Genomic DNA, 16,097 nt, shown 5'->3' with positions numbered 1-16,097 from the left:
CCAAAGGGCCGATCTAGTTGGGAATCCCACCTTGGCCACGTTCTCTTTCTGGTCATGCAGGTGAAAGATCAGCGGCAGCAGGCTCTCCCACACTTCCTTCTTCATCTTCTTCTTTTCAGCACCCGTCACAAGCCCCATCACATATTGGAAGAAGTACATGGAGAGCTCCCTCACGGTGTCTGACTCCTGTGGGACAAGGACCATATCCCCAAGCCCATGGCAAGCAGGGGGCTAACATGGAGATGGATGTCCCCAAAACAGCATGCTCCAAAAGGGAGCGAGCTGCAGCATGCAGAACGTCTGGCCAGCGGGGCTGGGGGACAGAGCAGGAGACCCTGGGCGGGCTCAGGGGTGCTGCCAGGGCAGGCTGGGGCTCAGCAGCCCTGCTGCCATCCTGCCACCACCAACCCCTGCAGCAGGGAGGCCAAGCCAGGCTTAGTCCATGCGGCGAGGGGATGGGACATAGCACAGAGCCACCGAGGGCAGCGATGGGGCCTGGGGGCAGTCGGGCAAAGCATCCCCCTGCAGAGCACGGGGCTGGGCTGTGAATGGAGGTGCGCGGTGTGGACGGCACGGGGCCCTCCCCCAGCCTTACGTTGTCAAAGAGCAGCCGGAGCTTGGGAGCGAGGGCAAGGGCGTTGAGGCTGAGCGTCTTCCTCTCCAGCAGCTGGAACAAGTTGTTGAGCACCAGCATGGCCACGGAGACGGCATTGCTGTCAGTATGCTCCAGGCATGCCATGATGTTTGGCATCAGGGTGAGGATTTTCCTTGCCTGTGTGAGACATGCCACCTCATTTTTGTAAGGCAGTGACCGATGGCAGGAGTGAAAACCCTCTCTGCAAACACCGGCCTCCCCGCTGGCTTCTCGGCAGGCAGCACAGGTTATGAGGACGAGGTCCCGGCAGACTGGGCTCACTGGCACGGCCAGGGGAAGATCAGGGCACAGAGAGGAAGGACAGACAGCACGGGCTCCTTGTCATCCCTTTGGCTGCCCCTTCTCCACCAGAGCCCCTGGGCAGGCTGGTGGGTGCCTGGCACTGCCTGGAAAGCTATCAGAGGTGCTGCAGCCCCTGCTGCGAGTGCTGCATTTCACCCCAGGGCTCAGCACCCCACAGCCAGGCTCTGCAGACCCCACGCTCGGGTTGCTGGCTCTGCTGCCAGCACCCCTGCCGGAACATGCTGGCAATGGGAGCCCCTTCCCCACAGCACTGCTGCCTCTCTCCTTGCAGGGCACAGCCATGAGGCACAGGCCTGAGAAGGCACAGAGCTGGTACAGCTCCCGATGCCCAGAAATGCTGAAGCCATCGTGTTACCCAGCAGCACCGCTGCACCCTGTGCTGCTGCCCCAGCGGTCGCTGCTCACCATATTGGTCCTCTCAGAGAGTGAAAATAGAGTCCTAAGCACCAGTCTGGGCATCCCCACGCACTGGCTCTGCAGGTACATGGGGAAGATTTCCACAGCACGGTCTAGAATATCACCAAAGTCAGTGCAGTTCAGCATCTGAAACACACAGGAGGAGATGGTGAGGTGCGGTGCTGGCTCCAACCACCAGCTCAAGGCAAGGACGCTGGGGCAAGAGCAAGCTGAAACGGAGGTGGCAGGGACTGCAGAGAGCCCCCGTGACCCACAGCACACTCCACTGGTTGCTTGCCTGCTTCTCCACAGTACCAGCCAAAGCCCACCCACCACCCCAGCTCCCCCCACATGCAGGGCATGAGACAGCCGAGCATCAGCGGGAGCTTGGGGCGGTGGCATCAGGCTCACCTCAGTGAACGTGACCATGGCGACCATCTCCCACGTGGGGTCCTCCACACTAAGGAGATTCACCAGATGGTCGAACAGTGTGGAGTGCAGGTGTCTTGGGGTATTCATCATCTCCCTGGCAGGGGGAAGGAGGCACTGTCATGCCTGAGCCGGGCAGGCTCATCTCTCTGGGGTTTGCACCAGTCTGGACATCACCAGTCCACAGCACTTTCTCTGAGCAACGAGGTCCCCCCTGCCATCAGCCCCAAAGGAGGGGGTGCTGTGTGGTGCCTGGTCCCCAAGGAGCGGGGAGAAGGGGCTCTCACCTGGCCACAATGCGCACTCCCTCGAGGTGGTGCTGGGCATGGAGCAGGTTGTCCCAGCCACCCTGCTCCTCGATGGCCAGCTCCTGGCTCTCTAAGCCCACATTGCGGAGCAACACTCTTATGGACTGCACTGCTGACCTGCACAAGGAGAGATGTTTAGCTCCCACCAGGACCCCTGGCTTGACTCCAGGTGGCCAGCAGGGATGAGAGGACAGGGATGGAGCACCTGATGGGAGTGAGCTGATCCTGCTGGTTCTGCTTCCAGAAGATGAGCACTTCCTTGTTCATCAGCTCTGTTGTGAATGACACTTGGCACAGCAGCACCAGGAAGAGCTGGGGGAAAACCCCCTCCACCTCCCTCGGGCAAAGGGACTGCTGGAGGATCTCATGTATCGTCCTGGCTGCCTGCAGAAGACACCCAGACACTCAGAAGTCCCCTCGCTCCTGGGGAGGTCAGGGCTTGGGGTGGGCAAGGAAGAGGAGGGGGCACCCCGCACAGCTGAGAGCAGCCCCGTGGGACAGCAAGGCCTCATTGAGCAACTCACGGCCAGGGACAGGATGCGTGGGTTGTCCATGGTGGCGGCAGAGATCTTGCGCAGCGACTGGTTCATCAATGTGCTGAGCAGCTCCTTCAGCACCTTCCCTGCAGCCTTGGGCTCGGAGAGCATGGCCTTCCACATGGCCATGGCGACACTGCAGGGACACGGGGCTCTGTCAGCGGGGACACCCTGGAGAATGGCTGGGCTGAAGGCCCTCGGGAGGGTCTTGGGGCCCCTGTCCCAGTGTGAGAGGAGCCCCAAAGGCTGGTGGGCCCCATACCTGCTGCACGTCGGGGAGCACTGCAGCACGCTGGCCACCACCTCGCTGGGTTGCTGGCATGTCAGCACCACCAGGGCCCTGTTGAGGCTGTTGAGGGCTGTTTCTGTGCTGATAGAGGGCAGGTTTCTGTAGATGGCCCACGTGATGTTCAGCACCTGCAAGGGACACACGGGTGGCAGTGGGGAGCAATGTCAGCAGGGTGAGCGTGGCTGTTTCCCCAGCGCCAGCTGGGTGCTGCTTCCGTTCCCTGTGTGATATGCCAGCTGAGACAGCGTCAGCGCTGGCCAGGCACAGAGCCGGGACAAGAACAGTCCCCGGTGGGTTGGAGCATCAGCCGTGCCACCGCAGGCTGCTCACCTGCCCTGGTCGGAAGTCAGTGTCTGACACAAGGACGTCCACCATGTGGGCAGCCATGCTGATGCTGTAGACCCCTGGGGTTGTGAAGCTCTTCATGGCCATGAGGATGACATCCATCCGGTCGGAGGGCTGGAGACAGTTTGTGAACAACTGTGGGATGAAGGAGGGCAGGTTTGTCACCTCGAGGGTCACCCAGAGCATCCTGGTTGTGCAGCGAGAGCGGGACGCAGAGCCAGGCTGTGCTGGGGGGAGACCAGCGGTGGGGCTCAGGGTCCTGTGGGGAGCCAGAGCTCGCTGCGGTCTTTGCCTGACCCCTGCTCAGGAACAGCATGAGCCCCGTCACCCCCATGCACCGAGTGTCCCTTCACTCATGCTGAGCCCCGGCCAGGAGCCAAAGGCACATCTTACCGAGAACATCTGTGTGGTGTGACTGGGTTTCAAAAGCCCCCAGATGTGCCTCTGTTGCCAGCTCTGCTGGAACTGCAGATGCCTTTTCTCCTGCAACCCGGGGTACCTGCCTGGGGAGCAGCAAAACCAGCGTGCTCAGAGAGAGGCTGCAGAGCTGGAGGAGCAGCTGAGAGTGCTGGGCTGAAAAGTCACTGGCAAAGAGAGGCCCGGACCCACACAGGGCCAGGAAGCAGATCTCCAGGGTAGGTCCAGGGCTAGTGCAAGTGTGGGTGAGGGGAAATGGCTCTTGGAGCTGCAGGCAGGCAGGTTGGATCTGGCTTTCTCTTGCCAAGGAGAGTGGCCCCTGGCTGCCCATGCCTGGGGGGACCCAGCCCCACACAGCTTCACTTACTTATCTGCTGCAGGATGAAGCTGTGCATATGAAAGAGAGCTTCTGCAGCCTCATGTTGGGTGCCCCTGTTCTTGCAGGTGCAGCAGAGGGTGAGGTGCCCCACCAGCTTCCCCATCACCAGAGTTTTCCAGCACTGATGTCGGAGCACTGGGGCTTGCATACAGCAGGAGCAGAACTGGGGGAAGATGGGCACAAGGTCACCTGGGCACAAGGAGAGCCTCGGCTGCTCCCAGAGCAGCCAGGCAGCAGTGCAAAGCAGGGCAGGGCTGCTGGACCCAGGCTGCTGCCTGAGCCCTGGGAAAGAGCATGAACAGACAGCGCAGGGTAGAGCCCCTGCTCCTTAGCTCCTGCTGACCGGGTGCTGCTGGGGCTCAGGGGCAGGGGGCTGGAGCACTGGGGCTGCCCAGACCAGGAACTCAGTACCTGTGGCAGGGGGTAGCTGCTGATGAAGCTGGCCAGCCGGGCAATCCGTGCCACGGCCCTCTCCTGCACCACGGCTGTCTGGGAAGTGGTGAAGGGCACCAGGAGCTGGAGGAGAAAAGCTGCTCGTGTGCCAGGAAGGTGGCATGGCACAGCACAGCACCTTGGCAGTGCCTGGCACGGGGCACGTGTCTTTCTTGCCCCTCACAGCAACGGGCTGTGGCCAGGCGGGTCCCCACATGCCACTGCTGCTGCCGCCCTGCTGCTGTGCACTCATTGCCCCCTCAGAAAAGGTCCCCCTCTCCCCTCCCCCCCCGCCCCTGAGGACCCCGAGGCTTTGGGTGACCCCTCCCTGGGGACCTGTGCTGGGGCTCTGGGATATGGCCCGTGAAGCCGGAGGGGGAGAGCCCTGCGGCTGGGCTCCCGTTTCCAGACAGGCAGCTCTGTCTGGAGGGTTGTGCAGGACAGGCAGTGGGCGAGGACCAGGGTGCACTGGGGCTGGAGAAGAGGCTCTGGCAGCAGCCAGGAGGCAGGGGCTGGGTGTGGCACTGCTCAAGCTGGAGGTCACTGCCCAAGGGGACCCTGTGCCATGGCCAGACCTTTAAGATGTTCTGCAGCTCCTGGGCACCAAGGGTGCTGGCACTGCACACCAGCACCTGCAACATGCTGTCCATCGCGGACAGGGTCTGCAAGGGAACAGGGTCTCGAGGGCAGCCCCAGCAGCCTGGGGGAGCAGCGCAGCCATGGCCCTGCCCTGACCAGGAAGGTCAGGGGAACTCGGGAGGAGGTCCCCAGGAGGAGGTCCCCTTCCCAGGAAGGGGCCTTGGGACAGGGAACTCCCCGTGGGTCACACCATGGCATACCTTGCAGTAGAGCCAAGCCTCGGGGCCCTCGCTGTCCTGCAGAGGCAGGTGGAAGATGCTGCAGAAGCAGGCTTCCAGGAGGCTGTTCTTCTCCTGCAGAAGCAGCCCTGCTCTGCTGCAGGGACATGGAAGAGCTCTTTGGAGCCAGCAAGGAGGAGGCAGACCCAGGGGCTGGAGACCTGGGCTGATCCTCACGTTACAGGGGTCATCTCAACCCCGCCTGATGCTGACATTGGCCTTTGAGGAGAAAACCCTGTGCCACCCCCTGCCCTGATGTCTGCCCCTCTCTCGGCCCCAGGGCTGTTGGTCCCTCCGGGACGGGGCTGGCGGGGCACTGGGCACTGGGGATGCCGAGATGTGGCTGAGAAGGTACCTCATGGCGGCAATGGTCAGCATGACTTGCTGCCGCACCATGGTGCCCAGGCAGTCAGCGGGCTCCTCTTGCAGCAGCACCTGAGGAGCACAGCAGTGGGGATGGGTCAGGACAAGGCAGCTCCTTCACCCAGCAACAGCCCATGGGGCTGTCAGAGCCCATCCTGGCACCCCCAACCATTACCAGTGGTCCTAGCCCCACAGCAGGAAGGGCTGTGCCCATCACAGAGCACAGGCTGGCCAAGGGACCTGCAGACTTGGTCCCAGCCCCAGCTCCAGCCAGACCATGCAGGTGGCTCTGGAGCATCGCCAAGGATGGAGCCGCAGAGCAGCGCTTGCTCCGCTCCCACTCCCTGCCTGGCTGAGCCCTCTCCTGCCCCAGGGCTGTGCCACTGCCCCTGCCTCAGCCTGACTGGCCATCCCCTCACCTCGAGGGTCTCCACCACCTCATGCTGGAAGAACAGCAGCATGTCCCACAGGAAGGAGTGCATGCTGGTGGTGGTGCAGATGGTGCAGACAGACTCCAGAAACTTCAGCTTCTGGTCTTCTTGCTGCCAGCCGGGGAGGTCACAGATGGACAGACATTGTCAGGTGGGAGGAATAGACGTGGGGTCCATAAGAGCCCCCAGCACCTTCTGAGTATGGAATGGGGGCAGAAAGACACATGCAGGAGACATAGGCACAGCCGCATGGAAGTGGCCATGGATACCTTTGGTCTGCTCCTGATGGAAGCTACGATGATGTCCAGGGTATTCTTTTCCTCCCTGGACACATGCACAATGGAAATGCAGGAACCTGGCCAAGAGAGAGCAGGCAGGGCTGGAGGGCAGGCAGTGGGGAATACACGAGCTCTCTGCCCAGCTTCGGGAATGTCCTCAGCCCTGGCTCTAGGCTGGGACATGGGTGTCCTGCGTGCAGCCCAGGGGCGAGGGTGTGATGCGGGAGGGCAGCAGGGGAGGGAGCCCCAGTGTGCCCCACGGAGGGACAGCCGGCACCAGGGGGAAGAGGGGGTTCCTGGCCCAGGGATGCTGTGGTGGGGCTGCTCCCTGGGCTCTGCGCTGCAGGACCGATGCCTGGCTGGGGACTGCAAGCGTGGGACGGGGCAGGGCAGGGCAGGGTGGGCAGCCCCTGCCCGCAGCGCCCGCACACTCACCCTTGCGCATCTCATTGCGCTTCAGCCCAGAGCTGGGAGCTGGGCCAGCTTCGTCCTCCTCCGCCCAGGCCAGCCTGGGTCGGCTGGGGGGTCTCGCCTCCATCCTGAGGGAGGGAGGGAGGAAAGGGGTTGAAGGGGACCCCCCACCACCAGAGCTGCCCTGCCACGAGTGGCAGGGCAGAGCACTTGGGGGGCTCCTTGCTCCCACCATGTCCCTGAGGCACTCTGCAGGCAGGGCTGGGTGACAAAGTGCCCCGATGTCAGTCCCGCTCCTGATCCCTCCCTTCCCAGCACCCCTCCTGTGGCCCCAGAACCCCACAGACCCCTCCTTGCCCCATGGCGGTGGGACTGACTCCTCCCTCCTCCTTCTCCCACCACGGAATTGGGGTTCATCTGAGCCGGAGCACCCCCTTGTCACAATCTCACTGTCCCCTCGCTCCTGGGGATTAAGGCCACCCCCACCTGTGGCCGGGCCAGGGCACAGCCCCTGGCCCTCAGGCACTTGAAGGCTCTTCCCTCTTCCACAGGAGGCCCTGGACACGGCCCAGGGTCTCCCCTCACTTGCAGGCTGCTGAGCATGCAGGGATGCCGGGCGCACACCATGCACTCGGCCACTGCTGCAGCCGCACTGACCTGGGGATGTTGGAGTCCCCCTAATAAAGCCGGGTCCCCGGTTACGGTTGCCAGGGCCATCAATGTTGGGTCAGTGATGGGTCAGTGACGGCCCATGCCAGAGATCCCTACCCACCTCCCGCCCCGGACACAAGGCCTGGTTGGCAGAGGCCTGGGAGGCAGGAGTGGGCAGGAGCGGGCTGGAGCAGGAGGGAGCGGGAAGGAGCGGGTTGGAGTGGGCAGCTGCCTACTGTGGGGCTGGGGAAGGTCAGCGCTGCCTCCTCTGCCACCAGGACCCTTCGTGGGTCAGCAGGACATGCCATGGCAATGAGCTTGTCACCGAATTCCGGGAAATAAACTCTCTAACCAGAATGAAAAGTTAGAAACCTGACATGACTTTATTATGGTACCAGGTGCATGGGGAATCACTCTGCCTAACACGCACACCGAGAAGGGACAGTTTACAGCTTAGACATCATAATTACATACATTCTCATTACAATTCCGTGAAATGTCCACCCAGTTCTCGTTACTGATGCATGTGGTAATTTGGGAGGATAAGGCCATGGCGCAGGCACTGTGCATTTGAGGAGAGGTCTCGGGGGGGTTGTGGTGCTTGTCTGGGGAGAAATCCCCTGACTCATTTCAGCCTTTTATGGAAATCTGTTAGTTAACGACATTGGAATGCGTGTTTAGTCTTTCCAACTAACTACATATTCTTGTTTGGTCTAATTTACAACCCTGAGAGGCTCCTCGAGTTGTTTTCTTTTGCAGCCATTTACCTGTTTCTCAGGCTTATCAACAGAAGGAACCTGCACTGGGGTGAGAGAAGACATCTGGTTCTCTTGTTGCAGCCTGCCTTATCCTGAGAATTGTAGCCTCTATCCACGGTGAAACACTAGTTTAGGAATCCTTGTCGCCCTGTCTGTGCCTAAGTCTCTGTATTTAGTGAAATACTAATTTAATTTGGTTCCAGTGGCGGTGACCTCCGCACGGCGACACACCACCACACACCCGCCACCGCGCATGCCACAACCGGCGGGGAGAAGAGCGCGGCTTCCGGCCGCCAAGGGGCGCGGTGCGGGCGCCGGGCGGTGGCGGCCGCGGAAGCGATCGCGCAGCGGCAGAAGCGGCGGGTCCGGAGAAGCGGTACGGGGCGAGCGGGGCGGGAGCGCGGGGGGAGTCGGTGATGGGCAGAGGCGGGGCAGGGAGGGGGCAGTGATGGCGTCAGTAATGAAGCCAGTGATGGGTCCGTGATGGGTCAATAATGGGCCCCGTCATACAGGGGGTGGGTGACGGGTCGGTGACTGGTCAATGGTGGGTCAGTGACGGATGAGTGATGGATCAGTGATGGGGTGGGGGCAGTGACCAGCTGGGTGATGCCGTTCAGGTTTGTGCACCCCGCGTGGATGTAGTGTGGATTGCAGTGATAGGGGGTGCAGTCTGGTTTGGGTGCTGTGACAGGGGGGTGCCGTGCGGGGCTCTGAACAGACGTGTCATTCACGCTGGGGAAGCAGAACCAGGCACTGTGGTTGGCCATGAGCCTGGGCTGCTTCCTGCCGCGCAGGCACTGAAGGCGCAGGAGCTGACAGCAGCAGGCAGGGTGAGTGTGAGCATGGGGAGCAGCGGGCAGGGTGAGGAGCAGGCAGGGAGGGGAGCAGGCAGGGTGAGTGTGAGCATGGGGAGCAGCAGGCAGGGGGAGTGTGAGCATGGGGAGCAGCGGGCAGGGGGAGCAGCAGGCAGAGTGGGCAGCCCCTGGGCTGGGGCTGGAGAGGGGCAGGCATAGGGGGGAACTGGGCACCAGGGTGGGCAAAGCTTGGCAGGGCACCACAGGCAGATGTGACAGGAGGCCAGACATGAGGGGGACTCCCCCTGGCACTCAAGGTCCCCCAGGTTTCAGACAGTGCTGGTGGGGTCCCAGTGTGGGTTTGCTGGGGAGACAGAAAGAAAAAGCATCACCCGCCTGGCAGTGCTGATGGGGCCTTGGGGTGCTGCCTGGCCTCCAAACCAGGCAGGATGTAGGCTGGGCTGGGAGCCAGAAGTCTTAGACCTGGAGGGTGACTTTGGGGACACCCTGAGGGTGTGGGGGAACAGGGCCAGGCCCTCCCCACCCCTGAGAGGGGGAAGTGGAACAGTTTGCTCAACCCCAGCTGACACAGCAGTGTGGCAGTTCCTCCTGCCCTCGGTCTGTGACTTGTCTTTGCAAGAGGAATGACTACTGGGCTGGGAGAGGGGTCTCCACTGCACACAGGTTGTAGTAGGGGGTTTCTGACCCCTCAGAGGCTGGCAGGGCCCACCCCAGAGTCCCACATGCCACTTCCCTGCTGCGGTGCTGTCATCCACCCTCGGACCCGCCGTTAACTGCCATGAACCCATCCAGCCATGAGCTAGGCAGCCATGGCTGCACTGGGGCTGGTGTGGGCTGGGGAAAACACACCATCTGTCCCCCACTGCCTCTAAGCTGTGGCCTGTTGGTCTCCCACCAGTGAGAAGAATGGGCTCCGTGTCAGAGGAGCTCAGCCTGGTCCCCCTGCACCAGAGGCCAGAGCTGCTGGAGGCCTGTGCTGAGCTGCTGCGCGAAGAGTGGGGGAAGAGCCGGGCGTCGCGGCTCCACGCGCTGCAGCGCTCCTCGGACTCTTTCCCCGCCTGCCTGCTGCTGCTGCGGAGCCAGGGCGCTGCCAAGGACCCCTGCCAGCTCGTGGGCCATGTCCGGCTCTCCCGCGTGGCCGGCCGGCCCCACGACCTCTTTGTGGAGAGCGTGGTGGTGGCCCGGGCACTGCGGGGCCAGGGCTACGGGCGGCGGCTGATGGAGGCCACCGAGCAGTGGGCTCGGGCCCGGGGCTTCGGCTGCCTGCACCTCACCACCCACGACAAGCAGCATTTCTACGCACACCTGGGCTTTGTCCTGGGCGAGCCGGTGCAGAGCGTGGCCTTCCTCAGCCCCACCATACCCGCTGAGGTGCTGCGGCTCTTCTCCACCCCTCCTGGTGCCACCACCACCACCACCAGACCAAGGGTGCCTCCTGCCCCTCCACCTCCCCTCCCGCCCCCCGCTGCCCCCACACCGCCCCCCTCCCCGAATGTGATCTGGGCAAGGGGGGTCCTGGCTGAAAGCAATAGGCACAGCCTCCTGGAGACCCCGCACCGCGATGCCAAAGGGCTGCCCCTCTTCTGGATGAAGAAGCACATTTGAGGGGCTGGGGCCCTGAGCCGGTGATTAAAGCAGTGTGGGCAGGAGCTGCCCACCCCGGCAGTGCCTGGCTGCTGCCGTTCTTCAGGTCTGGCACCAGTTCCCCCAGCGTCCCCGGCCCCATTGCTGGTGTGGGTGCTGGTGGGGACGTGGTCCCCACACCCTGCCCTGCCCGGGTACATTGGCTCTGCTCCCGTGAGGTCCCCAGCTCGCCTGGCTGGGGCCCTGGGACCGCCAGTGTGGCAGGGAGCCAGGCCCATCCGAGCTCTGGGCATCAGACCAGTCCCACCAGTGTCTCCTGCACCCATGGATCTCACTCTGGGGCAGCTGGGGCTGACAGTAGGCCATGTCCACCAGCGTGGCTGCTGCTCTTCCCACTGAGCAGCCTGGGGAAACTGAGGCACACGTGGCTGGATGGGCACCAGGGGCAGCATGGCAGGGCCCCCTGCACTGCACTGCAGGTGGGTGGGCAGCCAGGTCCCCCCCATCACAGCTGGCAGCAGCAAGGGCCAGAGGCATGGCATTGGGAAGGTCGGCGAGCAGCTGGGCTGCACCAGGGGATTAGCGCTGTCTTTGCTGCATCACCGGGCCTGTTCCCTGCCTAATCCGTCACCCCAGTGGTTGGCCAGCACTGGGCACCCAGCCCCTTCCAGCCCTGCCCTAGTTTGGGGCACGGAGTTGCTGCTTTGACTCCACCACGGTTCTTGGGCAGCTCAGTCCCTCACCAGGGCGCCTGGCCTGGTTAGGCTCTGCGACGAAATGGGGGAGAAAGGGTCTCATTAGTTCATATAAATATCACAAAGGTGGGTGCCAAGAGGATGGTGCAAACTCTTTTCGGTGGTGCCCAGTGACAGGATGAAGAGCAATGGCCATAAACTAAAACACAAGAAGTGTCACTTCAACATGAAGAAGAACTTTACATTGTGGGTGGCAGAGCACTGGAACAGGCTGCCCAGGGATGTTGTGGAGTCTCCCTCTCTGGAGACATTCAAAACCCGGCTGGACACATTCCTGTGTAACCTGCTCGAGGTGGCCCTGCCTTGGCAAGGGGGTTTGGACTGGATGGTCTCCAGAGGCCCCTTCCAACCCCAGTGATTCTGTGATTCTGTGCCCTTGCTACAGGCAAGGGTGGGAGCCAGCAGCAAAACTGATGTCCTGGGGTTGGTGGCTTGCAGTGCCATGTCAGAATCGTGGCTGTGGTGCAGGCAGAGCTCTGGGCACCAGGTTGAAGTGCCTGCTGGCGACACTGAGACAGGAGGTGTCCAAAACCCCCAAGTTTGTGGGTCCCATGGGATTTTGGGGCATGCAGCACAGCCCTGTGGGACAGCTTGGCCCCTGTGGCTGATCTTAGCCCACATGCCAGGGCGGCAGTGCCAGCACGACCACGGTACCCCTGCATGGCACTGTGCCCCATCACCTCACCCCACTGCTCTCCTTTCCCCGCAGGGTGCTGGCCCCGCAGGATGGTGCTGGCGCTGGCGCTGTGGGCCTGCCTGGTGCTGAGCAGAGCCGGTGGGGAGAGCCCGGCGCCGGAGCCTGTGGTAGGTGGTCAGCCCTTCGCGGTGGTGTGGAACATCCCCATCCATCGCTGCCAGCACCGCTTCGGCGTGGGGCTGCCCCTTGGCGACTACGGCATCGTGGAGAACCAGGGTGGCCGCTTTGCTGGTCAAAACATGACCATCTTCTACAAGAACAAGTTTGGGCTGTACCCCTACCTGTCACGGCAGGGCATCCCCCACAATGGGGGCATCCCCCAGCGGGTGCCCCTCAGTGCCCACCTTGCCAGGGTGGCTGGGGACATCCGTGACCTCCTGCGCCCCACTTTCCATGGCCTGGCCGTGGTGGACTGGGAGGAGTGGAGGCCCCTCTGGGCCCAAAACTGGGGGAACAAGCGGATCTACCAGGCGGCCTCAGAGCAGTGGGTGCGGGACCAGCATGGCCTCCTGCCACGGCGACGGCAGCTGCGGCTGGCACGGCGGCAGTTTGAGCGGGCAGCGCAGGCTCTGATGGAGGAGACACTCCTGCTAGGCCGGACCCTGCGCCCGGGGGGGCTCTGGGGTTTCTACCGCTTCCCTGACTGCTTCAACGGCAACTGGGCCAAGGTGGCCAACTACACCGGGCAGTGCCGCGCAGCAGAGGTGCAGCGCAATGACCGGCTGCGCTGGCTCTGGGCCGCCTCAGCTGCTCTATACCCCAGCATCTACCTGCCCCCAGCGCTGCCGCCTGCCCTGCGCCAGCGCTACGTCCACCACCGGCTGCGCGAGGCCCTGCGTGTGGCTGCCTTCAGCACTGGCGGCCTCCTGCCTGTGGTTGCCTATTCCCGCCTGTCCTTCCGCCGCTCACCCCAGTTCCTGGAGCCAGTAAGCACCGAAGGGCTGGGGTTGGCAGTGGGCATGCCAGGGGTCCTGCTCAGCACTGGGGCACAGCCTGTGCCCCCCAGCCTGGTCACATCTCTCTGTCCCTGGCAGGCTGACCTGGTGCACACCATCGGGGAGAGCGCAGCACTGGGTGTGGCTGGACTCGTTCTCTGGGGAGACATGTCGTATTCCCGCTCAGCTGTGAGTATGGCACCTGGCTGTGTTGGAGCTGGCATGGGCTGTATGGGGCAGCCACATGCCCTATGCCCACCAGGGAGGGATGGCAGGAGGGGCTACGGTGCTGGGGTGGGTTCTCACCAGTGCTTCCTCCCCAGGAGAGCTGTGCCAGCCTGCGTCACTACATCGTGTCCACCCTGGGTCCCTATGTGGCCAATGTGACGGCAGCAGCCCAGGAATGCAGCTACAGACAGTGCCATGGGCATGGGCGCTGCGTGCGCCGGCGGCCCCATGACCTGGGCAGCCTCCTGCTCCTCAGCCCTGGCACCAACATGCTGGCCTCTTTCCGCTGCCACTGCTACCATGGATGGTCTGGCAAGGGCTGTGACCAACGTGTCCAGCCCGGCCCTGCCACCTCCTGCCTGGCGCTCACCAATGCTCATGGCCTCTACAGGCACAATGACCTCCCACCCTCCGACACCTGTCTGCCACAGGGTGCGTGGGGCTGGTGATGAGGGCTGGGGACCGTGGTGGTCCCCTACCCCAGAGGCGCTGCTGCCTGGTACTTTTTATAAGTTTTATTAATTTAAATAAATCCTCCCTGCACAGCTGGCATGGTCCTTGTGGGCAAAGCTTGGGGGGGCTCCGTGGTGCCCCCAGGCCGGGCACAATTGCTATTGCTGCTGAGAGACAGCAGAGACCCCATTTTGGCTCTGGATGCACCCACCGGTGCCTCAGTTTCCCTGCACAGGCTCTGTCCTGATTCCACAGTGAACTGTCAGCCCCTTTACCCTGGGAAGGGTGCATGGGCACCACCACAGGCTGATCTCCCTTTGCCACGCTGGCACCATGCTGCTGGAGCCCTGACTGCACCGCTGGGCCCCCCTCCCCACGGCTATTTTTACCTCCCCCCAACTGCATTTCTCAGTGTCCTATTTTAAGCGGCACAGTTGGCGCACTGGAAACCCAGTGCCCAGCTCCCAGGGCCCCACACCACCTTGCTGCCCACTCCTGCTGCCCAGGCACAGGGAGCCATGCCCAGGGAGGCTGGAGAAGGTAGGCTGGGAGCGAGCTGGGGGGGCCCTGGCACCCGGGGGGACGCGGTGGCACCAAGTCCTGGGGCTGGGATGGAAGCAGTGGCCAAACGCTGCCCTCTGCTGTGGGCACTGAGGGCAGAGATGTCTGCCTGGGGAAGAAGGGGGTCCTGGAGGGGTGCAGGCACAGGGCAGCAGGATTTGGGTTTGGGGAGGGGGCAGGCAGCTGGCTGGCACAGCCCCTGCACCTAACTTCCACCACCCCCTGTGCCCCTCAGGTGCAGCATGAGGGGGAGTCCCACAGGCCAGTCCCCAGCCAAAGGCTGGGCCCTGGGGGGGGTTCGGGGGGCCCTTGGGCACCAGCTGAGCCCCCCCAGCTCCAACACCTGCCAGCCCCACTGGTGTCACGCAGCGCCCTGGTGGCAGCAGCACAGCGCCAGGCTGCCCTGCGATACGCCACTGACCCGGGAGGGACGGGAGCTGGCACAGGACACCCTGTTCCGCTGCAGGCAGAGCGCTAGGCCCTGCCCAACACACAAAACCACGCCAACACACAGGCAAAATCCTTCACCTCTACCCCAGTGTAGGCAAGGTTGTGTCTCCAGATGGTGCTGGAGCCACACCTGCTTTGATAAAGCCCCCTTGCTCTCACAGGGGGATGGTGGGCACCAGGACCCCCAGCACAACACCTCCCCCATATCCATCCGTGCACCCCTAAGCAGCGCATGAGCACGCTGTCCATGGGGCAAGCCAAGCCATGCCGCAGGCTGGAGCTGGCACTGCCCTGGCCCTTCTTGCCGGCTCCCAGCTGGCCCAGGAGAACCCTGGCCAGCCTCACGGTTCCTGGGCTACCTGGGCTATGGGGTGACACATTCCTGCCCGCAAGCCAGGGCCAAATTCCAGCCCCATTAATGAGGCTCTGGGATCGTGGCCACCAGGCGCCCGCTAACTGCTGCGATGACAGCATGGGGCCAGGGGTGCTGAGCCAGCACTCACCCGCCTGTGGCCACCGCGCCGTGCCATGCCAGAGCTCTGGCTGCCTGCCCCAGCACAGCCTCAGCTGGCGTCAAATGGTGTCACCTCCGGGAGGAGCCTGATCTCTGCAGGGGTGCCCGGTGCAGACAGGGGCTGCAGGCAGGACTCCTGCTCACCCTCTGCCTCTGCTCCCCGCAGACAGCATGGGACGGGCCGAGGGTGCTGCACCAGCAGAGCCTGGAGACCCTGACAGTGGTGAGCCTGGAGCCATCAGCCTGCGCCCCGTGGAGTCCATCAGTGACCTGCACTGGGCCTCGGGCGGGCAGAAGGGCGCTGAGGGTGAGCACAGGGACGGGGGGCCCACGCCAACCCTGGCCGTGCCCACGGCTGGGCTCTCACCATTTCTCTCCCCTGTTCACAGGCAATGGCCCAGCTTCCCCCAGCAGCCTGCACCAGCCCCTGCCTCGCCCCACATGCCCTGGCCCCCCAACGCTGCTGCCTACTCTGCGCCCTGTGCCCACCGCCGGCCTCTGCCCTGGCCCCCCCCTGCTCTTAGCCCTGCTGGGGCTTCTGGCCCTGGTGAGCCTGGTCCTGGCCACGCTGGCTGTCTACCTGAGTGGTATGTGGTGCTGGGTATGGCAGGAGGGTCTGAGGGATGCTGAAGGAGGACCAGGCCGCCCATCCCTAGCGTGTCCCCATCCTCTCCCCACAGTCCTGCAGAGCCAGTCAGTGCGGGTGCTGGCCCAGTGGCTGGAGAGCCAAGAGGACGCCGTGCACCAGCTACAGGCAGCCAACGGGCAGCTCTGGGCTCGCCTGAACACCAGTGTCGAGCCCGGTGGGCACCGCTGAGCTGCTCCAGGCCCCACCACAGGCACTGGGCCACCATGGAAAGGAGTACT

At 63.4% G+C, this 16,097-nt stretch overlaps 3 protein-coding genes across 6 annotated transcripts; all 3 read left to right on the top strand.

Annotated features, from left to right (window-relative positions):
• The first annotated feature begins 8,475 nt into the window (after nucleotides 1-8,475).
• NAA80 (N-alpha-acetyltransferase 80, NatH catalytic subunit) lies at nucleotides 8,476-13,797 on the top strand. 3 transcript variants are annotated; one of them, XM_030500519.1, is made up of 4 exons: nucleotides 8,476-8,614; nucleotides 9,952-12,196; nucleotides 13,124-13,213; nucleotides 13,348-13,797. In XM_030500519.1, exon 2 carries the CDS (start codon nucleotides 9,960-9,962, stop codon nucleotides 10,656-10,658), a length of 699 nt encoding a protein of 232 aa, XP_030356379.1. In that variant the 5' UTR covers nucleotides 8,476-8,614; nucleotides 9,952-9,959; the 3' UTR covers nucleotides 10,659-12,196; nucleotides 13,124-13,213; nucleotides 13,348-13,797. The 3 variants fall into 3 exon arrangements, with proteins under 3 accessions (XP_030356379.1, XP_030356377.1, XP_032776112.1); XM_030500517.1 differs by having other exon boundaries at nucleotides 9,952-13,015; XM_032920221.1 differs by lacking the exon at nucleotides 8,476-8,614 and adding an exon at nucleotides 8,929-9,068 and having other exon boundaries at nucleotides 9,952-13,015.
• On the top strand, nucleotides 8,506-13,797 carry HYAL3 (hyaluronidase 3). Of its 2 annotated transcripts, none has more exons than XM_030500512.1 (4): nucleotides 8,506-8,614; nucleotides 9,952-13,015; nucleotides 13,124-13,213; nucleotides 13,348-13,797. In XM_030500512.1, exons 2-4 carry the CDS (start codon nucleotides 12,053-12,055, stop codon nucleotides 13,699-13,701), a joined length of 1,407 nt encoding a protein of 468 aa, XP_030356372.1. In that variant the 5' UTR covers nucleotides 8,506-8,614; nucleotides 9,952-12,052; the 3' UTR covers nucleotides 13,702-13,797. The 2 variants fall into 2 exon arrangements, with proteins under 2 accessions (XP_030356372.1, XP_030356373.1); XM_030500513.1 differs by having other exon boundaries at nucleotides 8,524-8,614; nucleotides 12,102-13,015.
• Nucleotides 13,798-14,223: 426 nt separating this feature from the next.
• Nucleotides 14,224-16,072, top strand: LSMEM2 (leucine rich single-pass membrane protein 2). The gene is made up of 4 exons (XM_030500521.1): nucleotides 14,224-14,245; nucleotides 15,397-15,537; nucleotides 15,620-15,817; nucleotides 15,911-16,072. Exons 1-4 carry the CDS (start codon nucleotides 14,224-14,226, stop codon nucleotides 16,045-16,047), a joined length of 498 nt encoding a protein of 165 aa, XP_030356381.1. The 3' UTR covers nucleotides 16,048-16,072.
• Nucleotides 16,073-16,097: the final 25 nt, after the last annotated feature.

The sequence above is a fragment of the Strigops habroptila genome, chromosome 11 (genome assembly GCF_004027225.2).
Source record: "Strigops habroptila isolate Jane chromosome 11, bStrHab1.2.pri, whole genome shotgun sequence".
Taxonomy (NCBI): Eukaryota; Metazoa; Chordata; class Aves; order Psittaciformes; family Psittacidae; genus Strigops; species Strigops habroptila.
Note: the sequence above shows the minus strand (reverse complement) of the source record. Positions and strands in the feature narration are given on the sequence as shown.